Consider the following 24640-nt stretch of genomic DNA (forward strand, 5'->3'; position numbering starts at 1 on the left):
GCAACAGTGTCCCTAATTTGCTGGCAATTGGCGGTGCGGTCCCCTACGGCACTGCGTAGGAACCTACGGTCTTGGCGTGCATCCGTGCGTCGCTGCGGTCCGGTGCACCTTCCGCCGACCACTGGCGACAACATCGATGTACTGTGGAGACCTCACGCCCCATGTGTTGAGCAATTCGGCGGTACGTCCACCCGGCCTCCTGCATGCCCACTATACGCCCTCGCTCAAAGTCCGTCAACTGCACATACGGTTCACGTCCACGCTATACTGGCTGACACTGACGGCGGCGGTGCACAAATGCTGCGCAGCTAGCGCCATTCGACGGCCAACACCGCGGTTCCTGGTGTGTCCGCTGTGCCGTGCGTATGATCATTGCTTGTACAGCCCTCTCGCAGTGTCCGGAGCAAGTATGGTGGGTCTGACACACCGGTGTCAATGTGTTCTTTTTTCCATTTCCAGCAGTGTATTTCAGCTGACCGATGAAAGAAGGACGTACAAAAACATGCTCAGGCAAATTCAAGAACACAGAAATACAAGTCACTGAGGGATGAAATAAATAGGAAGTGCAGGGAAGCTAAGGCGAAATGGCTGCATGAAAAATGTGAAGAAATCGAAAAAGAAATGACGGTCGGAAGGACTGACTCAGCATATGGGAAAGTCACAAGAAACTTCGGTGAAATTAAAAGCAAAGCTGGTAACATTAAGGAGCATAACGGGGCCGCTAAATTCCGAGGAGAGAGTGGATCGGTGGAAAGAGTACATTGAAGGTCTCTATTAGGGGGAAGATTTGTCTAAGGTGATAGAAAAAGAAACATGAGTTGATTGAGAAGAGAAATAGGATCCAGTATCGGAAGCTTAAGAGAGCTTTGGAGGACTTAAGATCAAATAGACCAGAAGGGATAAACAACATTCCATCAGATTTTCTAGAGACGTAGCGGGAAGTGGCAACAAATCGACTATTCAGGATGATGTGGAGAATGTATGAGTCTGGCGACGTAACATCTGACTTTCGGAAAAATATCGTCTACAAAATTCCGAAGACTGTAAGTGCTGACAAGTGCGAGAATTATCGCACAAAAAAAAATCACCTTAACAGCTCTTGCATCCAAGTTGCTGACAAGAATAATATACAGAAGAAGGGAGAAGAAAATTGAGGAGGCGTTAGATGACGATCAGTTAGGTTTCAGGAAGGGTAAACGCGCCAGAGAGGCAATTCTAACGTCGCGGTTCATAATGGAAGCAAGACTGAAGAAAAATCAAGACATGTTCATAGAATTTGTCTACCTGGAAGAAACGCTCGACAGTGTACCCGTAAAATGGAGCTAGATGTTCGAAATTCTGAGAAAAATAGGGGTAAGCTATAATGAGAGAGGGGTAATGTACGAAATGTATGAGTGTCAACAGAGAATAATAAGACTGGAAGACCAAGAACGAAGTGCTCGGATAAAAAAAAAAAGAGTGTGAGACACAGATTTAGTCTTTCGCCCCCTACTATTCAATCTGTACATCCAAGAAACAATGATGGAAGTAAGAAAAAGGTTAAGGAGTGGAGTTAAAGTTTAAAATGAAAAGATACCAATGATAGTATTCGCTGATGAAATGTCTATCGTGAGTGAAAGTGAAGAAGAATTACATGATAAAACGGAATGGACAGTCTAATGTGTACAAAACATGGATTGAGAGTAAATCGAAGAACGACGAAAGCAATGAGAAGTAACAGATATGAGAACAGCGAGAAACGTAACATCAGGATTGACGGCAACGAAGTAGTTAAAGTGAAGGAATTCTGCTACCTAGGCAGCAAAATAACCGATGCCGTACAGAGCAAACACATCAGAAACAGACTAGCACTGGCAAAGAGGTAATTCCTGGGCAAGAGAAGTCAACTAATATCAAATATCGGCCTTAATTTGAAGAAGAGATTTCTGAGAATGTACGTTTGGAATAGAGATTGTGGGGAAACCGGAACAGAAGAGAATCGAAGAATTTGAGATGTGGTGCTACAGACGAGTGTTGAAAATTATATGAACTGATAAGGTAAGGAACGAGGTGGGTCACTGCAGAATGGGAAAGGAAAGGTTATGTGGGAAACATTGACAAGGAGGAAGGACAGGATGATAGGACGTGTGTTAAGACATCAGGGAATCACTTCCATGGTACTAGAGGGAGCTGTAGAGGGCAAAAACTGTAAAGGAAGACAGCAATTGGAATACATCTAGCAGATAATTGAAGACGTAGGTTACAAGTGCTACTCTGAGATAAAGAGGTTAGCACAGGAGAGGAATTCGTAGTGGGCCGCATCAAACCAGTCAGAAGACTGATGACTTAAAAAAAAAAAAATGTAGCGGGCTCAAAAGCTCATTGATATATTCTCGATATAGGAGTTGCAATCTTTACGAGACTCCCTGTTGTTAAAAAAATCCAGTGGAAAAGGACGTAAAACAAGAAGAAACACAAACCCAGAACATCTTTCGAATAGCTATAGTGATATTTGGAACCTCCCGAAACGATGAACACACAACGAGTTTCGAAATATCGGACGAACATTGTGCTTGACATGGTGAGTTATTGATATACATCCGGTTTAAACGAAAGAGCAATAAATGAGATCAGCTTATAATAGTCCTTCGTTGACGTTGCTTTTGGACGGCTGAGTAATTAAATAAATAATTAATGAAAACGACAGCGAACCGTTACTTATTACAGCACGGCGCTGAGAATAGGCGCATTTTCTGCAACCCGCACCACAGTTCTTGCTTTATAAACGCAAAGAAGGCAAACGCGTATTGGTAGTATTGGCTTCAAAAGCCAGATCGCCTCCTCGATGATGGTATTGAAATATTACAGACGCGCTCTGGGATCTGTACTGTTCCGTCTGTGTGGCAAAGACAATGTGTGTGCGTGGGGGGGGGGGGGGGGGGGGGAGGGGGGAAAGGAGGGGTGAATTGGGGGGGGGGGTGAGAAGGAGGAGGACGATGGAGATGCTACACCGCCGCGAGGGGCAATTCCGCTTGAGTGCCGCCGAGGGATTGCGTGGTTGACGGAGTCGCTACACAAGAATACCTATCTCTTCCAGATGTATGCCTTTTCCATCCCTGAAGATTGCATTCACTCTTAAGAACAGTTCAGGCGGCCAGCATTTTGAGAACTCTTTGCTGTACAGCACACTCGATAAGAAAATGAAGATAAGAACTCCACGATGTGTAAAACAGCACAAGTTCGCTTCAATGAAGTGTAGCCAACGATATATGTAGAGACGAAAAAATTTAGGAAATAGTTCCCACCCCTCAATGCAGAATTGCATGCATTTACTCATTTAAACAGTCCGTATATATTTAGCAACAAAAAGGTAACTTATCTGCTCGGTTTACTGTCGAATTGCTCGAACGGCTAACAGTGAGTGGCAACGGCTGAGCAGTTTTACTACAGGTTTGTTTCTTCGCTTCGCTGGAATTCCTAAGTTGGCTGCAACCTTCGTGAGAAAGGGGCTTCGAAACGCTATCCAGTCATCCGGATTCAAAAGTTCCCAGTTGTTCCACGGTTTCACCAACAGTATTCAATAAATAACTGTCGTGTTGCTACTGACCATCTGACTTCAGGCCAGTAGTTATATACAGCTTCTTCAACTCTGGCCACAGTTAGTCGGCTTCAGGTACAACACTCACGTACGCCGTCGCATGTCGACTGGCCCACTAAATCATCTTAAAATGATACACCAGTTGCGCGGCAAACATAGCTATCAATATCCGCTCACTTTTATTACCTCTAAGTGGTGTAATCATCAATGAGTGGCGTCACATTGAATATGGCATACCTGGGAAAACTCGTGGGCTCTCTTGTCGCCGCACTGAGCCTTTATCGAGGCTAGAGGCATCGTTATGCATTATTTGCGTGGTGCATTTGTGACCAATGTCTCGTCTGGTGTGCTGAAATCGGCGGCGGAGAGAGTACGAAGATAAATTAGCGGGGCCCATTCAATTTAAAGGAGCCCGTGCTTTAGCCAGGGTGCCAGTTACTACTAAGAGAAAGTTATGACAGGCAATCTAAACAGCAAAGCGACGGAACATCACGGACCAAACTTAGGACTGAAATATCTCGCTATCTCAAATGCCAAATATTGCAGTGCGGCTGGGCCCACTGCTAAGAGTATATTGAAGGTCTATTTGAGGGAAGCCACATAAGTCAGTGGGAAGCACTGACAGGTACCGCTGGATGGCTTTGGCTAACTGATATTCGAGTTCTGAACTTCATGGACAATAATTAATAAGAAATCAAACAATGGAAAATCCACGATGGAATGTAACAATATTGGAGAAGGAAAGTTGCTACTCAACATATAGCGAAGATGCTAAGTCGCGATAGGCACGACAAAAAGATTCACGCAATTATAGCTTTCGGCCGTTAAGGCCTTTGTGAGCAATAGACACACATGCACACTCACGCAAACGAAACTTGCACACACGTCTGCAGTTTCAGATAACTGAAACCACACTGTGAGCAGCAGCACCAGTGCATTATGGGAGTGGCGACCCACCCAGTGAGTGTGCATGTGTGTTTGTGTTTATTGCTCACAAAGGCCTTAATGGCATAAAACTATAACTGTGTGAATCATTTAGTTGTGCCTATCGCGACTCAGCGTCTCCGCTATATGATGAGTAGCAATTCCTTCTCTAATATAATTAAATTTCAAAAATCCTGTTGCCATGTTGCCTCCTTGTTAGTACGACAGTTTTGTTATGTCATCACTGTATAACAGCAAATGTGTTTTAGATGTGACCTTTCAAATCGTATAGAAGCTTTAACTTTTATTTTTAGATCAGAACACGACTGTTTGAGACTATCGAAACTGGTCACGTTTAAAGATAGTTCTGATGTGCGGGAAAAGATTAACAAAAAAGTTAACCAATTTTCTCCAGCGTAGTTTTAGTATACAAGATGTTTTGCTAAATAGGGCGAAAATGCAGGAACCCGTCCGTCAGAGGATAAGGAGCAGAAATGGTAATATTAACCTAAGACCGGAAATCCGTTGACAGGTAGGTACAGCCACTTGAGGTGGAGATAAAAGATCTTTGACATTCGAGGTCTCAGTGATTGAAATCAGATATTATAAGAAACCAGGCAAGTGGCAATTTTCTGTCAATAGCATTGTTTTAGCTCCACCCGCAAGTGGTCTGTAGTGTTGTCCATCACGGTGGCGCACTCAAACGTCGGTACTTGGGGGCGTCCGCTTCACTGCTGTTTTCGGCTCTCTTCGCTCATGGGTAACATTACTGCTGATAGTGGAGCTAAGGACAGCACATTCCCACTTGCCTTGTGTGTTCTCATGTGTGTTTTCAAACAATGAAACCTTCGCTGTCAGAGATCTGTTATGTCCACCTTCAAGTGAGTATACCTGCGTTGGAACACATTTCCGACTCTGTCCATATGAACTTTTTTACTGCTTATCCTCTCAGGGATCATTTTATGCAGTGTGTCCACAATTAGCAAAAGCAACCTGTATTGGGGGCACCTGTGCAACTTTTTATTCAGATTACAGATGATCAGTTTGGAACTACTTGTCCACTTGGTGTGGAATGGTTCCTTGACAAGTTTGTACTGCTCGTGACGCGTTGGTCAGTTAACGACGGCTGTACTCTTGGTGACACTGTAACTTGAGCGTGACCCTGGTTGTGTGTGTGTGAGCAGGTACGAGCACGACGTGGACAAGACGATGGTGCAGCTACGGATCGAGACGCCTTCAGGCCGTCCTCTGGGCGCCATCAACTGGTACGCCGTGCACCCCACCTCCATGAACAACACCAACACGCTCGTCTCCAGCGACAACGTCGGCTACGCCGCCATACTCCTGGAGAAGCAGTTCAACGGCGGGGCCATGCTTGGCAAGGTGAGCGAGCACGTCTGCTTAACGTAGGGTGGTGGACCACTGGAGCGCGTGGCACTAATCGTACCATCGCGATCTCTGCGGCGTCCGCAGTTGAATAGCGTCAGCCAGGCTGAATTCGCGGTCCGACCACGGGTTTTCTAAAGCGGGGGTAGGACGTCAAACGGGCCGGCTTCGAGAAGGACAGGCGCCACAGGGTATTTTAATTTGCACTGTCTATACTTTTACAAAAAAATTAATAAAACTTTGTCAGCATGACCAGGAAGGATTCAGGATTCACACTCATAGCAGTGGAAGTTCAAAATCACGAAAAAATAATATTTTTTAAATGTGAAATTTCATGATTTTTTTCACTTACTGTTGGCTGCATTTGTTGCTATAGGTACACTTTTCTTCATAAGTAAGAGAGATCCTTTGATGAATTTTGCACAGTTTACAAATTATACTTACAGGTGTATGAAACTCTAGAATTTATTTAATCTATGGAAAAATGAATGAGCTGTTACGTTTTAAACTTTGTGTTTCGAGAAAATTCGAATTTTATAGTAAATTATCTCAATTTTTACCACAGTTTTTAACAGATTTGGGAAATTCTGGAGTTTCATTCACCAGTAAGTATGGTTTGTGTGCTGTGCAAAATTCATCGAAAAATCTCTCTTACTTATGAAGAAAAGTGTACCTACAGCGACAAATGCAGCCAATACCAAGTGAAAAAATGATGAAGTTTCACATGTAAAAAAATTTGTTTTTCTATGTTTTTGAACTTCCTCTGCTATAGGTGTGAATCATGAATCCTTCCTGGTCACGCTAACAAAGTTTTATGAATTTATTTGTAAAAGTATAACCAGTGTAAATTAAAATGTGCTGTGGTGCCTCTCCTGCCCCAAGTCGGTCCGTTTCACGTCCTACCCCCTCTATTTACCCCTCCTGTAGTCAACTCACTAATCCATCGACACTCAACAAGCTCTAGCCAACCTAACGAATCGCTCTGCATTTCCAGGGCGCCTCTGGCCAACCACATTTAGATTGAAATGGTTCAAATGGCTACGAGTACTATGAGACTTAACATCTGAGGTCATCAGTCGCCTAGAACTTAGAACTACTTAAGCCTCACTAACCTAAGGACATCACACACATCCATGCCGAGGCAGGATTCGAACCTGCGACTGTAGCAGTCGAGCGGGTCCGGACTGAAGCGCCTAGAACCGCTCGACCACCGCGGCCGCCTACATTTAGATTCTTCCCCTACTCCTACACAGCAGGTCTTTACATTAACAAACAGGAGTTTGGTACCAATAGCGTTCAGCTGAAAGCTGAACGTCACTGCCACTCCTGTTATGCCCAGAAAATACAGTGTTTTACGTCTTTTGGCGCCACCCTTAGTAATTTTGTGAATGTAAGCTGCTGTAATAGCGCTCTAACCTGTATGAACCCACTGACGTTGCAATTCTAGGAGTATGTATCAAGCTTGCTGCCTGTGCTTAGACGTATTCTTTCGTGGCCATCTTCTACTGTGGCGCCTTACAACAGCTTCTAGGGTATGGCTAGAGTTATCAGATCAGTTAATTCTCTGAAGCGAAACTTAGCCCCTGGGACAGCTGCCCAGAGCGTGTGCAATTTGCAGGGCTCTAGAGCTACTATTCAGCTCTGGTAACTTAAGTGCTACATTTTCGCTTGCTCTCTGCACTCTCTCTCTCATTTCCTGTCTTGGAGTGCCTTTGATGGCTCGCAACAGCCTTAAGCGTCATTAATTCGTCAATATATGATATATACACTACAGAATACTCAGTACAACATTAAAACAGTGGAAGTATAACGAATGCGGAACGTTAACCTCAGGGCAGAGGACAGTTGATACCGATGCTGCTCTGTGAGCGTGGAACAAAGTTTCTCTCTCTGAGCAACGGGAATTAAATGTGGACGCGACCGAAGGTATCATTACATCTACAGTCCTGAAAGCATTGTAAAGGTAATATTACGCCAAGCTGCGCGGACAGTGGCACGACCTCACCATAATCCTCGTAGTTTACAGCATGCAAATGGCCATCGGAACGTAACCTCAATTCATAAGAAAACTTGACCTCATATTTTAAAGAGAAAAAGGCACAGTTGAAAGATAACAACCCAAGCAATCGATGCCGCACAAAAATTCCGGTCATAATTCTGACACTACATAGCTGCGACATTCTGAAGGCACAGCTTAACAAACATGGATGTGCACCGGTTGCTCATCACTCGCTCCGACCCACAGAGGAGGATTAATGGCCGAGTGCGAAGCACTGTACAATGGAGTGAGTAAGAGGCTTATGAAATACTGTTTTGACACTGGTAACAGGCTTCGTTCATTGTGTCGGAGTGCTTCGTTCTAACCTGCAGCTGGTGGCACAGATCGTTTCGCCCCGCACAATTTTGTGTTGCGATTCACAAATGCTGCATAAATGAATGAAACGAAAGAGTGTCTCATTAAAGGAGTAGCGTAGCACTTCTTAATCATTAAAATCGCTGCTGTCCGTTATTTAATTTGTATTCTAAAGCTGGCACTGTTAAAATAAAGCACGATTGCAGGAGATGCGCTATTCTTCAACGTGTTTTGCATGTTTAAATTGTAAGTCGAAAGCCGCTACCTCCATTTCATAATAATTCTTCAGCTGCTTAGGTTTATTCATTTTAGTTTTGCAGCGTATATATAACTGCCCAATATCAATACGAGAATAGTAGTCAGTCTTGCAGTACAGTCCTCGCGCTCGGGCATTAGGCGGCTGCAATTGGCTGGAGCGAGTGACAAACAATAGGTGCGCGCTAAAGTTCAAAAGCTGTACTATCAGGTCATTACTGGACGCTATCAGAATTATCGTCCATATCTTCGCGCGCGATCGATTACTGGAGCTCATTTCTTGCAAATGTACTAGTCTTATCCTTAAAATATGACGTCAGTACACAGCGTCCACAAACTCGCTGTGACGTACTTGAAGACAGAGAACATAAGCACCGAATTCAGCAAACGGAAAGAGGTCATCAGAAACCCAGAAACAGAGTCCCTTTGCCTTGTTTTGAACGGGGCAAACTTCGTCCCAATTCTGCCGCACGGGAAAGTCGTTTGTCAGCCAACTAAGTTTCCAAGTTTCGACTAAAGACATCTGTAGTTTAGCGATTCACAACTCACCTAAAAATAAATAACTCGAAAGACGACTTTTATTAAACGGCGTTAAAAGTCACGATTTTTGTAAAAGGAGCTGTATGTTAATTTATAAGGTATCATAATACTTTGAAGAAAAGTATTTCAAATGCAAGTACTTGATCACGATTAAGTGCAGAGCGATGTGAAGTGGGACAAGCACATAATGGCAGTTGTGGGGAAGGCGGATAGTCGTCTTCGGTTCATTGGTAGAATTTTGGGAAGATGTGGTTCATCAGTAAGGGCGACCGCTTATAAAACACTAATACGACCTATTCTTCAGTACTGCTCGAGCGTTTCGGATCCCTGTCAGGTCGGATTGAGGGAGGACATAGAAGCAATTCAAAGGCGGGCTGCTAGATTTGTTACTGGTAGGATTGAACATCACCCGAATGTTACGGAAATGCTTCAAGAACTCGGGTGCTAGTCTCTAGAGTATATGAGGCGTTCTTTTCGTGAATCGTTACTGAGGAACTTTAGAGAATCAGCATTTGAGGCTGACTGCAGTACAATTTTACTGCCACCAACTTTCATTTCGCGGAAAGACCACTAAGATAAGATAAGAGAGATTAGGGTTCGTACAGAGGCATATAGGCAGTCATTTTTCCCTCGTTCTGTTTGGGAGTGGAACAGGGAGGGAAGATGCTAGTTGTGTTACGAGGTACCCTCCGCCACGCACCGTATGGTGGATTGCGGAGTACGTATGTAGATGTTGTTGTATAATAGGTTATGGGGACAAGTAAACACTCAGAAAGCTTTACATACTGATGTAGCTAGGTACGATAGCCCCTATGTAGCGGTGTTTATAACGCAATAGACGATTCAGTTTTAACAAATTACCCAGGATGGCCGAGTGACAGGGAGTGCCATAGCCACCGTGGTTGGATTGAGTGTCGGAAGTGTTCACACTATCACGAAGGAACGACTGCACATGCGCAAAGTCTGTGCCCAGTGGGTACCCCACAGTCTTCAACCACACTACGAAGCGTGTCGAATGGCTCACTACCTTGTTCATCTGCAGCGCTATGCTCGGAAAGGGAGTAAGTTCCTGGCACGAGTGGTGGCTGGAGAGGAGTCATGGTGTCCAATTACAACCAGAATCTAAACGACAAAGTCTCCAGTGGAAGCATCCTGGGTCACCACTACCAAAAATGCCAAGGCCATCTGCACAAGTGCAGGGAAGGTTACGCTGACGTTCTTCTTTGACCAAGATGGCCTCCTTCTGATTCACTTCCAGCAGAGTTCCTCGCAAACCGTAACCACCCTTCGCCGAACAATCAAATCAAAACGACAAGGCAAACTCACCCGTGGGGTCATTCTGCTCGACATCAATGCAAAGCCTCATACCGGCAACACAGTCGCGGAACTCCTGCAAAAATGCAAATTGAAGATTCTCTGCCACCCTCCATACAGTCCTGACCTCTCTCCCTGTGATTACGCCATTTTTGATCCCCTTAAAAAGCTGTACGTGCGGAACTGGTTAACATCGCAGCCCAGGGAATTTTATAAGACAACCATTCACCGCCTTGTGTCACAGTGAGACAAGTGTCTCAACAGCCAGGGTCAATACTTCTAACATACAGGTACTGGATCCTGTAATTACGCCTCCAGCTCGTTTCTTTTGAACGCCCCTTATAGATGGACATCGATAAGGAAACATCCTGAAGCCCGCCTTCACATGAACGGTGGTCATATTGAACTCATGCTGTAATGTGTCTGTCCTGAAGTTCATACCTACAGTATAAAACCTTAGGGAATCTGTCAGCCGGCCGGTGTGTTCGAGCGACTTCAGTCCGGAACCACGCGGCTGCTGCGGGAATGGATGTGTGTGATGTCCTTAGGTTAGTTGGGTGTAAGTAGTTCTAAGTCTAGGGGACTGATGACCTGAGATGTTAAGCCCCATAGTGCTTAGAGCTATTTGAACCTTTTCTTTTTTTTTTTGGAATCTGTTACAAGTTATTCATGTAATCAGTCTTAATAAGCTGTTTCGGTGAAACCATTGGTTTCCAGACCTATTTTTATTATTATTGGTTTCACTGTGCTGTACTCGCCCCTTTCATTTGTACCTGTCACAGCGAAACTTCCTGTAGGTAAGATCGAAATAAGAGGAACGCGTTTCGTCACATTTTCGTTTAGTAAACGCGGATGCTTCGCCGAAAAACTTATCCAACACATGTGGCACACGTTACAAAAGAGGTGTGTGCGTCAGTCCTGATAGTGTACGTTACTATAAGAGTCAATCAGTATATTCCTTCCTTCTGCGTATATCTCGTGAAAATCTCATGAAGGGAAAAGTTGAGAGATCCGAGGGCACGTGAAGGCTTACCAACAAACGTTCTTCCCGTTTACCATTCGTTATTGGACCAGCAAAGGGGATGTGAGCATCACTGGTATACAAAGTACCCTCGGCCATACACCATAAGGTGGAGTGTAGATGTAGTTGTTTAAAGCAGTACTGGGTGTGAGGGGTACAACTGCAGAATTTGTGATCGTTGGTACCTTGCTATGAAACCACTTCAGTGTGTTTGATATTCTTCTTTGTGTCTAACAGTCTTCCTGGAGGAACACATAATTTACTACCTCAAGGCATCCGCACGGAGTAATTACACTAGTAACTGGACGACGTCTATCAGTGTAGATTGACCATTTTGCATTCATGATTCAACATCAGACCGGCTGCCATGGGAAAATAAGTATTAATGGCTTGCTGTTGCCGTATGTGGGTGGAGATACAGTATTAACCAACCTAAAAACATACTACAGCTGATAAAACTCCATTAATACAGGCTTTGAAGTCTCGATGGTATCGAGCGACCGCCGTGTCATCCTCGGCCCGTAGGCGTCACTGGATGCGGATGTGAAGGGGCACCGGGTCAGCACACCGGACTCTCGGACATTGTCAGTTTACGAGAGGGAAGCCGCTATTTCTCAACCAAGCAGCTCCACAGTTTACCTCACAAGGACAGAGCGGAGCCCGTGTACCAAAAGCTGTCGGTAGACCAGGACTGTCACCAATTCAAGGGCCAGCCAAAACCTACAGTGTGCTCTGTCGTGAACAGATGGTACCACTGCGGCTAGGAAGCTGGCAATAGTCCCCATGGCTATAATAACTACTCTGCTTATGAAGTAAACTGTGATGTAATGTTGTTCAGTACACTGTCCTCAGTCACCAATAAAAATATCTGGACTCATATCCCTAACACCCCATAACTTTCACGATGTAGCGAAACGGAAACAATTGTTGTATCAACGGAGCTACTATTCGGCTTTTCCGTGAAGGGCTGGAAGAGAAACGTACAAGGGATAATTTATTACCGCAGAGTCAATCCAGCCAACGATTACGGAGAACGCTGAAATGAAGTTTCAGCATGGGGGAGCACATCGTGGTCGTGCACCGTCAGTTTGCCAATAAATTTTTAATTACACCGTTCCATTGTGAGCTGCTGAATACGAGGGTAGACACACCGGATCAAAAATTAAGGTCGTGTGCAGAAGGGCCGTAATGGAAAGACCGCAGTGGTGGCAGTGCGACGTTTCCTGCGCCACAGAGAGTGTTATTTCAACTCCCGCGGCGGTAGCTGAGAAATGCTGCAAGTCGAGAGGTGGAGGAAGAATCTAATGCGTCGTAAGGCGCGGCTGGCAAGTTCGTTCTCTGTCAGAGGATTCATGACCGTATATTGCGTGTGCAGCCTCAGGAACTTGTTTTCTCCGATACTACTTCACGTTTACTGCTCGCCATCAAAATTGCAATGGCATGAAAGGGTCATGCTACAAAGGTCACACAGCGCAATACGTACTTGGATATGCAAATGATCAGCATTCAGTGCAACCGCACAACGTACATAGGGGTCTGATTCAAATACTCAAGTTCGCAGACCGCTTTCTGACGTGATGCGGCCTTCTTTAGTTTACGTTTTTTCACACGAAATGAATATTGTTTCGTTACTTAGACGTTTTACAATAACTGACTTAAATACGGAGGGTTATGATTAAAGTGCAGCTTCTCAAAGAGGTCCAGTGTGGTCTGTAATTGTCGTATGGCAGTGAAACCTGGTAGATTTTCTAATGCAGAAACTATTTACGCTGGAAAAAAGTTAGTTCAAATTTTGGTGACCATCTGCAGATCTGGTGCTGTGAATACAAGAAAGACGTATAGAAATCTACCAAGTGTGATGCGTTAGGAACGAGTCATGCGCGGAAAACATCAAAGAAGTGGACAAGGCATAATGCTGATTTATTGACGCTTACACAATTTGTTCAGTTTGAGAACTTGAGACGTCGATGAAATGCTGACGTCGATGAAATGCTGACGTCGACGAGGTACTACATCCGTAAAACGACGTAATCAACAGTCGTTCGCATCAGTTCGGTGGAATCTGAGCACTGCGCTCCTGTATATTGAACTTCAGATCAGATAGAACTTGTACCTGGTAAACGTTTCCTTTTAGCTATCCACAGAGCCAACAGTTACATTGATTCAGAACAAGCTATGCCTCTGGTAAATATCTGAAGGGGTAAACGTTCGTAGCGTTAAGCATATCTTTCATTGGGCGAGTAACATGAGGTGTTGTACCATCCCGTATAAAACTTTAGTTTCCACATAGTTGCACTCATGACGCATCTCGCATAAAACACAGTTGCAGTCTTACAGAACAGAAATCACTTGCTGTGTAAGGTCGTCTCGATAACGTGCAGGTCTTCTGGGTTTATTCTCTTGAACGGACCGAGTATGAAGGTGCTTGTGAATCCACGCCACACAGTCCCATACGGAGAGTGTGATAATTGTTCGTGCACAGTGCTCAAATTCGGCAGTTCTGTGTGTTCACTGCACCCTGTAGTGTAAAATGTGCCTCGTCACTCCATAGAATGTTGCTCAGCCACATGTTATCAACTTCGACCCATGCCAGAAACCGAAGAGAAAATTCAGAACATTGCTGCAGATCCCCAGGTTTCCGTTGCTGCACCATCTGGATTTGTACCCGTGCCAGTGTAATGTTGTTGTGGTCCTCAGTCCTGAGACTGGTTTGATGCAGCTCTCCATGCTACTCTATCCGGTGCAACCTTCATCTCCCAGTACCTACTGCAGCCTACATCCTTCTGAATCTGCTTAGTGTATTCATCTTTTGGTCTCCCTCTACGATTTTTACCCTCCACGCTGCCCTCCAATACTAAATTGGTGATCCCTCGGTGTCTCAGAACATGTCCAACCAACGGATCCCTTCTTCTAGTCAAGCTGTGCCACAAGCTCCTCTTCTCCCCAATTCTATTCAGTACCCCCTGATTAGTTATGCGATCTACCCATCTAATCTTCAGCAATCTTCTGTAGCACCACACTACGAAAGCTTCTATTCTCTTCTTGTCTAAACTATGTATCGTCCATGTTTCACTTCCATACATGGCCACACTCAATACAAATACTTTAAGAAACTGTCTTACTGTTGGTCATGGAATGAACAATTCTCGTGACACTGCACGACCACTAGCACCACTCGGGACACGTAGTGCACGATCAGTTACCGCAACAGCAGTCCCGTCCACAGCTTCCACCGGGAGAGTACGCCTTCTTCTTCCAGGTGTCACTTGAAGCTCACCCGTGTTTTCAAATTTCTTTATCATCTTTTTTTAAACCATATAGTGACATAGGACCTATCCTCAGAGCTTTCGTCGGCGATGCTTTCTCAATGCAACACTGTTATTGCTGCCATTTATTTAAAACGGTTTCACTAACAGAGGAAGGTTTTGTTTTTCGATAGCCATTCTATTCCTCCACATTATGACTTACCAAATCACAGCATGGATGTTCAAATGGCTCCGATCTCTATGGGACTTAACATCTGAGGTCATCAGTCCCCTGGAACTTAGAACTACTTAAACCTAACTACCGTAATGACATCACACACATCCGTGCCCGAGGCGGGATCCGAACCTGCGACCGTAGCGGTCGCGCGGTTCCAGATTAAATCGCCTAGAACCGCTCGGCCACACCGGACCGGCCGGGAAGTTTTGGAATGGAGATTAAAGAATGAGCACAATTAATTTACACAGATATATTTATATCACTGTATACCAAAGAGTGTGCCATTATTGAATGTCACAAGCATTTCTATTTCTTGAATATCACATCCCAGGGATGAACTCCCCCACGGCGCACATATTCCAGCAGAGTGATAGGAATGTTATGCACGCCTCGAACTTAGACTTCAGTAGGAATTGTGGAGATTTGCTCTCGCATTATTGCTTTAAGCTATTCGGTGGTACCAGACTGAGTTCGGTAGACAGCGCTTTCTAGGTGGACATCCAATAAAAAATCACGTGCTGTCGAATGATCCGATCTTGGGGAGCCAACCAGTGTCGACGCACCTTGAAATGCCACGCTTACCAACAATGGTCGCACAGCCTCCATTGATACCTTAAAAAAAAGGAAATGAGTACAGCTGTATTTAAGATATTAGTAAATAAAAAATCTTAAGTACAGCTGGACGAATTTCCTTTTCAATGACAATCATACTAGCTGTGTACCACCTTCATCTAGTTTAAATACGGATGTACGAAGATTCCATTGATATCTGTGCCGTATGCGTCGTTGTTCCGTCACTCTGAAACGAACCTTCGGCAGGAAAATGAGTCACATGACATGCAACAAAACTTGCACTCATGGCAACATACTGAACAGACGTACAGTGGTTGGGAATCCATCATCATCATCAAAAAAAGGAGGGGCCCATAACAGCACTTGCTGTTGTGCAATGAACGCTCTTACAGTTGCTGTACTTTTAACTGACACCAACAGCAAAAATTCTGTCTGCTGAAAAAACCGCTGATGTGGAAGTGAGTTTAGCAGAAGCCCAAAGATTGTAAGCAAACTTGTCGTTGGTGGAAGTGAGCTTCGTCCAAAGTCTACAGAATGTTAGTAAAATTGTCGTTGTCGTGCGCTTTTGCTAACAGGAGTTCAACAAACCGTCGACGCATTAGCAGATCGTTACGTTGAAGTTGCTGAACGATCTGTAGGATGTACGGATGGAACTCTAAATTCGCATTCACTATGCGTTGAACACTGGTCGGAGTGGCCGAGCGGTTCTAGGCGCTTCAGTCTGGAACCGCACGACCGCTACGGTCGCACGTTCGAATCCTGCCTTGGGCATGGATGTGTGTGTTGCCCTTAGGTTAGTTAGGTTTAAGTAGTTCTAAGTTCTAGGGGACTGATGACATCAGCTGTTAAGTGCGTGAGGTCAAACAGATCACTGTGGGGTTGTCGCGAAAGTAGCTCACGCTTGATGTTGTCTCCCTTTCGTGCGAGCGCTTCGGGTCTCCCTTGTAGGTTGAAAAAGCAGTGCAGAAACTGTTGCTTCAAAATTGCAGACCCAGGTGTTTATTGCATACAAATGGTTCAAATGGCTCTGAGCACTATGGGACTTAACTTATGAAGTCATCAGTCCCCTAGAACTTACAACTACTTAAACCTAACCAACCTAAGGACGTCACACACATCTATGCCCGAGGCAGGATTCGAACCTGCGACCGTAGCGGTCGCGCGGTTCCAGACTGTAGGGCCTAGAACCGCTCGGCCATTCTGGCCGGCTATTGCATACACCGAGGGAATACAATCATGGTTTACGATGTTGAAATGACGCCGAAGTTCTCGACACTTGGTCTCCACACTTCCATTCTTGCAATAGGCTTTTACCGCAAAGGCACGCCGTACACCGTTTCATTGCTCCATGTTTAGTGTTTACTAAAGGGCAAGACAGTGCGAGCAGTATTCTATATGTTACACCTCGCGGAGTTGCCACAACACGTTCCAAAATTTCCTATTCCTTTGAGTCACCCAGTGTTACTGTTGTATTACGGCCGATGTCTTTGCCCTATATTCGAGGTCTCTTCGGCATAATCTATCAACAACAGGACACATTGTTGTCCATGCTGTCCTGACGTATCTGGATACAGAGAATGTCGTACTGTTGCCCCGGCCAGCACTTTCCACAGGTCTCTCATCCAATGAAAACATCAGATCATAAGTTGCCGATAGACTGGCTCGCTACCACTTCCAGTCACTACGCATAATGAACAATGCGTTATTGTCGATGGAGCATGGGATTCCGTACCTGTGTTTCTCATCCGAACACTGTTCCTGCACCCAGCCACGTTAGAGCCATTGTTGCTGCCTGTGGTAGAAGCATGGTGTCCTAAATTTCGCAGCCTATACACTGCCATATCACCTAAAATTTAAGAATTTTCCGTCTCTACTCTTAAAGTAAAACAAGTAAAATCTCACTATTCGCTCTGCTTCCTGCTTTGCCATTTTGATGACCAGCTGCTCACAAGGGAACCTCCCTATCGCACCCCCCCCCCCCCCCCTAAGATTTAGTTATACGTTGGCACAGTGGATACGCCTTGAAAAACTGAACTCAGGTCAATCGAGAAAACAGGAGGAAGTTTTGTGGAACTACGAAAAAAATACGCAAAATATACAAACTGAGTAGTCCATGCCGTGTACCCGTGGTTAGCGTGAGCAGGTGCAGAACAAGAGGTCCTTGGTTCAAGTCTTATTACAATGAACAGAGACGTCAATGAACGAACGGACAGATCATAACTTTGCGAAAATAAAAAAAAGTAAGCTTTTCACTCGAGGGAAGACTTGAACCAAAGACTTGTCGTTCCGCAACTGCTCATGCTAACCACGGGACCACGGCGCTCCTGAGCTCATATTGTCCTTGATGTTGCCTATCTTGCACATGGACTACTCAGTTTGTATATTTTGCTCATTTTTTCTCGATTGGTCTGTGTTCCGTTTTTCAAGGCCTATCCATTGTGCCAACTTATAACTGAATCTGAGGGGGGGGGGGGGGGGGGGCGATGGGGAAATTCCTCTCTTTGCATTCCACATGACGTTGAACTTACATGCGGATTATTAAAACTATGGCTGAATTTCTGTATATTGCCACCAGTTCCAATATAACGTATAATATCTAAAGGCACAGTTCGGTCACTTTAGAAACTGCCACGGCGATGAGCTTCGCAGATGAAGCGACACATACAGTGGGACAGTTGGCAGACAAAACGTCGTGTCGAATTTTGCCACGCCCCAAACCGCCCTCTACACTCCGTCTGCCCGCACTTCTAACTGTTCTCCACTTACCAAGCGGATCTAGTTTCCGTGCCGGGTTAACGACCGATGTATTACGTGGTGAACAGCATGGGTGTGGCTTCCAGACGCCGTTCCTCACACTTGTTTACGTAAATGCCAAGGTACGTATGACAACAAAGACTCAAATACTCAACACACAATACGCAAGCTCGTGAAGTTCAACGCTTCCAATTCTCATTTCGTACAGCATCCAACACACTGTCGCACCATTTTTAAAATACCTCTCACAGGCCATTGAAAACTTACCTTGTCACCCGTGTAAAAGTGGTAAATAGGAGGTAGTCCGTAATATGTTAACCAGTAACAACAGTAATACAATCTTACAAGTATTTTGTCATACAGCCCCATTATTACCAACTTAATCCACAGCAAAGCGCTTTCGGTGTTAAGCTTCCAGCTTCTCGCTGTCTGAGTTTATCCTACGTGAAATGTGATTCTTATGTTGCCATTTTTAGAGTAAAACGATTACTCAAAGTCCGATTAATTTTATTTGTTTTCATAGTTTTCCCTTGAGTGCTTTTGAAGTGCATTTTAAGTAGGGTTAACTTAGACAGCCACATGATAGGAGCTTACCTTCAGAAATCTGTTGTTGTGGAGTATAATAGCGGTTATATGCTAAAATATTTATAACTATTACGGTAACAACCACTACCTCCGTTTTTGAGATGAACAATATTACATTAATTGGATCACAAACATTTTCCTTTAGACGTGTTAAAAGTGTTAAGTGACAATTACAGACTCACAAAAAGTGGACGCAGTATTTGGAAGTGAAATCAGAATTAATTATTTCGTGTCCCAGACAAGTGCAATGGGACTCCTACACAGCTAGCCGTTAAAACTGGAACAGAAGAAACGCTAGTTTTACTTATTGTAGCCGCACAACAAGGCAGGAAGAATATGTAATTACTTTTTGATACCTGGTACTTATTGGAATTAAGGAAAACGTGGAAGGGAGGACCCACCGATACAACTTTCTTTTCACACAACCTGTTTATTTCACAATATATAAACTGCGTTTTACAGATAATCGAAGCATTTATCCATAAAATTTTCTTTCACAAATTTGCAAAATTCTTTTGACATTAAAACCTAAGTTGAATAAGCTTTCAATCTTTGTAAAAGAAATGTGAAGTGCTGTACTGCAAAATAAGACGCTGATTACAAGACGGCCGGACGTGCAGTCCTCCCGTTATCGGGTGAAACAGCGGTGTTTACTATCGCGCTGGAAACGGTCTGTCTTATTAAATGCCCTTCTGCAACACATGAAAACTATATAAACACCATTGATGACAGGAGTGATTCAGTTACCCTAAACAAATGACTGAACTTTTAATTTCAAAGCTGTATGTGGAAAGGTTAGGGGTTAAGATGCGAACCTATGCTTAAAAGTTAAACAGATTAACCAACATTACGGCAATGATAAGGCTTACTTCAAAGCAACCAACCTCGGGAGCCAAGGTTCGACTGTATCCCAACCCGTCCCTTCTGACAATTGACTAAAGCCCTGGTGACAGTTACCGGTTAGCCGGCTGCGGTTCTAGGCGCTTCAGTCCGGAACCAAGCGGCTGCTACAGTCGCATGCCTCGGGCATGGATGCGTGTTATGTTCTTAGGTTAGTCAGGTTTAAGTTGTTCTAAGTCTAGGGGACTGATTACCTTAGATGTTAAGTCCCATAGTGCTTAGAGCCATTTGCATTTGAACAGTTACCTGTTGACATTTTCAAGGCTAAACTCATTGTCAGTTATAAGACCTCTCTGAAGGTACGTCTTAAAACATAAGTTGTGAACACTTATTACAAGAGAACTCTCTCGACGGAGCCACAAGATCAAGCTAAAACACACCAATAATGACCGGGTCTTTCGAACACGGAACGAACAGCTTAGTACAACAGGTTGTGCTAATGACTGAGAAATGCAATTAGAATGAAAGAAGTACACCGGTTAACAGCTAAATCTAACCACACGGTCCCTCTTTTAGTTAACGGCAACCTGTACCTTATTACAATTGTTCCGGCTGTATTTACGACCAAGAGCTGATTTATTAGAACATTAGAGATAGGATACAAACCAGAAAGGAAAGGCCATATAATAGCGGAACAAATTTTCAAACGACAGCTAGTGTCTTAGTACAATACGATTACGTATATCTACGACCAAAGAGCCGACCGAGTAAAACTCTGAGGGTCGGGTGCAAACCACAAAATAACAAGGAGGGCAGGTAGACAATGAAACATATCGCCACGAGGATTACAGAATGTTATTCCCCTTTACCGGCAAGCAGTTCCATGGACCCACGAGCCGTCGCAGCGGTTACTGAGTGGTGCAGATGAAAGCCAGGTAGAAGCAGCCAGACCACGAGCGGTCGTCCGACAGGAATGCTGCCAATTAACCGACGGAATGTCTGAATGGTACTTGTAGCCGATGCTGACCCCGGTGAAGTACTGCGGTATCTTCGCTCTGCGCAGGCCTTCCTTGCGAAGCTCGTAGTTTCGGGCGCTCGAACCTCTTGACCACCTCTTGACGCGACGGTACCGTCAATCCCCAGACGTCGTGCCTCTCTCTGGGCCAGCGAACCCCGTATATATTTCGGCACGCAACAATGGGACCGGAAGAGCGATAGTCAATACTACACCTGAGCCAATAACGACAGACAGAACAGTTTACTAATTGAATGGCGCCACGAGTCACTTTTGATTGTGGTGTGGATTTATACAGTGCGCGTAATTCAGTACACAAAGTAGCGCCAAGGGCAGCTTGCATGACCGATGCGGGAAAGTCAACTCCATGCTGCTTCCCCTTGAGCTCATCAGTCAGTGGTGGTAACCCAGTGTCCCGGCAATCCATGGCAATTTGTTATCAGTGCGTGGAAAGTCTGGAGAAGTGCTGTCGAAGGCAACGGTAGAGCACCCTCTGTCTCGAGATAGATCATCAAAGGCAACATGTGATCTTAAGTTATCATGTTGGAAGATAACATCTCTAACTTAATGTTTAAAATGGTTCAAATGGCTCTGAGCACTATGGGACTTAACTTCTGAGGTCATCAGTCCCCTAGTACTTAGAACTTCTTAAACCTGACTAACCTAATGACACACAGTCATGCTCGAGGCAGGATTCGAACCTGCGACCGTAGCAGTCGCGCGGTTCCAGACTGTAGCGCCTAGAACTGCTCGGCCAACCTGGCCGGCTGCAACGTAGGGCCACCGGCATTAAGAGGTCACAAATGCATTGCAAGATATCTAAATTAACAGCTACTGGTGATTCAGTTGTGTACCCAAGAGCACTTTACATGTACATCGTATGTATAAATACTCTGCAAGCCACCTGACGGTGTGCGGCGGAGGGTACTTCAGGTACCACTGACTGATCCCACGTGCCCTGTTCCACTCGCGAATGGCGCGTGGAAACAATTGTCGATAAGCCTGTGTAGTACCTGTACTTTTTAGAATTTTTTCATTGTGGCCTTTTCGCGTTATGTGTATGGGAGGAAATAAGTTGCCCGACTCTTCCCTGAAGGTCTCTCTAGGCATTTCATAGTAAACCTCTCCATAATGCACAACGCCTCTCCTGTAACCTCTGACTTGTAGCTTCTTGAGCACCTCTGTAACGGTCAGGCGCCCACTAAACGATCCCGTGACGAAACCCGCCGCTCTTCGTTGGATCTACTCTACCTCTTCTATCAGTCCAATCTGCTAGGGGCTCCAGATACGTGAACAATATTAAAGAATCGGTTTAACAACCGCCTTGGAAGCCACTTCTTTCGTTCACGAGTTAAATTTTCTTAGGGTTCTTCCGATGCATCTAAGTCTGATGTCTGTTTTTCCTACAGTTTGTTTTATGTGGTCATTTCATTTAAGGTAGAGTAGTTACTCCTAAATATTTTAGGGTATGTAATGTTTCCAGCAATTTGTCACAAATCGTGTATTTGTGCAGTAATGGATTTTCGTTTCCCATGAAAGAGCAATGAGTTATATTTATTTTCCTTCAGGGTCAACTACCAGTCCTTGCTCCACTCATCGATCCTCTGTAGCTCACTTTTGCAAATCGATAATGTCTTCTGGCGTTGCTAATTTCTTTTAGACAACGCTATCATCTACGAACAGTCCCGAAAACCTTCTGGCGCTTCCTGCTACTGCAAAAAATGTGCGTGAAATCTTGTGCGTGACATCGAGGGTGATTTAAAAAAAAGTTCAAGTGTGTGTGAAAGCTAATAAGACTTAACTGCTAAGATCATCAGTCCCTAAGCTTACACACTACTTAACCTAAATTATCCTAACGACACACACACACACACACACACACACACACACACACACACACACACACACACACACACACACAGCAATGCCCGAGGGAGGGCTCGAACCTCCGCCGGGACCAGCCGCACAGTCCATGATTGGAGCGACTAAGGCCGCTCGGCTAATCCCGCGCAGCCCTGCTACAAAGAGTAACAGTCCTGTCTCCTGTCACACTTCCTGGGGCTTCTCCATAAATTAGTTTCGTTCAGTTAGCAGCGACGTGCTGAGTTTTATCGGCAAGGACATCATGAATCCAGTCGCAGATATTGTCCAGTACTCGGTAAGCTCGTATTTTTTGCACTAGACCACAGTACGGGTCGCTGTCAGATCCCTTCTTGAAGTCGAGGAACACGATATCAACGTGAGCGACGTTGTCTACAACACTTTGGATCTAATGTAGGAACAGAGTGAGGCGAGTTTCTCAAGATCTCTGTTTGCGAAATCAGTGTTACTAGAGGAAACTTTCGTTCTCCAAAAACGTCATGATTCTTGATTATAAAACATGTTCCATAATTTTGTAAAAACGACATTTTGTCTTTGGAGCGCATGACTGATTCTTTTGTAATTTTTTTTTATTTATGTATTGACGCAATCACATGTTTATAACCGATTTCGGCCATACAGTGACCATCTTCAGATTCTAAAACAATACAAAAGAAAATTTATATTAAAACCAGAACTAAGTGCAATATTTAACCACGTTTATCAGTAATCTAAATGAATCTATGCGAAATACATACAGTTCATACCTAAAGGCGGCATACGCTGCACAGAGGTTCATGCGTTGTCAAACTAGCTATAAAATGTAAAACACCGGTCTTATATTAAAATAAAAATTTTGTTAGATTTTGTTCACTCTCTTTGAGCTAGATGCACGCGTCCTTTATAAGATTTAATTATTCAAAAGCGAAAAAAATACAAAATTACTATTAATGTTAGGTCAAATGCACATAAATTTTAAGATTACAGAACAGATCTTTAAATTAGTAAAATAACATTTCCGAACAAGGAGAAAACATTGCTATGGATGAAGATAGTAGTAGCACTTCTAGAGTGTATTTCTAACGCCCGATGGCGCTGTAATCCGACTATTGCCTGTTTATGCCGATGTCCATTGGTACGACAGGGGCGACACAGGCAGGACGACGAGTGTAGTTGCATAATCCTAAAACAGGCCGATGTCAACCATATAAACCGAAGATGGAACACCCAGAAGTTGGGCTGGTGGGCGCGGACCGCAGAGGGAACGTCCAAAGCGGCAGTGGACGAAAAACGGAGCGGCAACGCTCCAACAGGTCGTGGTGAGCGGGCGCGGACCGCAGGGGGAACGCTTGGTACCCCAGACCGTAGATGAAACCCCCAGGAGGGGGTTTGGTGGGCGCGGACCGCAGGGGGAACACCTAGAACCGCAGCGGACGGAAAACGGAGCAGCAACGCTCCAGCAGGTCGCAGGGAATGGGCGCGGACCACAGAGGAAGCGCCTGCGGCCGTTGGTGGAGGGGGAAGGCCATAGGCATAAATACTGGACCAGGTCCACTCGAGGAGCAGTCTCAGGTCGCACCTGATGAAGGTTACGAGCTACGTGACCGAAATATCGTGCAAGTACGACGCTGATATCGGCAGAACACCCGACAACCCAAGATATCAACAATGATAGTATCTGAACAAGGCGATGCCGTCCCATGGGTGCATATGATGCAGATTTTACATCAATAGAGGAAGAATTAAATACCGTGAATCAGTCATCTACAGAGGTAGGTGTTAGTCCTGTTAGGAAACTGTGGTCAGTGAAGTCGAGTCATTAGCTCTATGCATCAATAGAGCGCAGAGAAATTACTAAAGCTGTGGATGAATACACTACATCAAAACTGACCCCACTCTTCAAAATTGAAATTCTATCTTCAGAAGAAAATTAACCAAAACGCTGTTGCACATTTTGCCAGGAATTTTTCACAAATATCAATTCAGCTGTTGAATGTTGTGCATCCTACAGTGAAAAGGTGCAAATTATAACTATTATTTCAGGGACATTTTCAAAGAAAACAATTTTGGACCACGTTCCATCAGTATCAAAGTACGTGGTAGACAAATCAAGAAATGTGAGGTCTGTAAAAGGAGTCTTTGGAAAACCAGATCCCTATT

General features: G+C 44.6%; 1 protein-coding gene across 8 annotated transcripts in view; it reads left to right on the top strand.

Moving 5' to 3' along the window:
* LOC126336504 (neutral ceramidase-like) overlaps nt 1–24640 on the top strand; it is a 489135-nt gene that overhangs the window by 325523 nt on the left and 138972 nt on the right. For all 8 annotated transcript variants that reach the window (XM_050000278.1, XM_050000277.1, XM_050000275.1 and 5 more), the window contains one exon: nt 5686–5884. In XM_050000278.1, coding sequence (XP_049856235.1) covers nt 5686–5884 — 199 coding nt within the window. The remainder of the gene's footprint in view (nt 1–5685; nt 5885–24640) is intronic.

The sequence above is a fragment of the Schistocerca gregaria genome, chromosome 2, assembly GCF_023897955.1.
Source record: "Schistocerca gregaria isolate iqSchGreg1 chromosome 2, iqSchGreg1.2, whole genome shotgun sequence".
Taxonomy (NCBI): domain Eukaryota; kingdom Metazoa; phylum Arthropoda; class Insecta; order Orthoptera; family Acrididae; genus Schistocerca; species Schistocerca gregaria.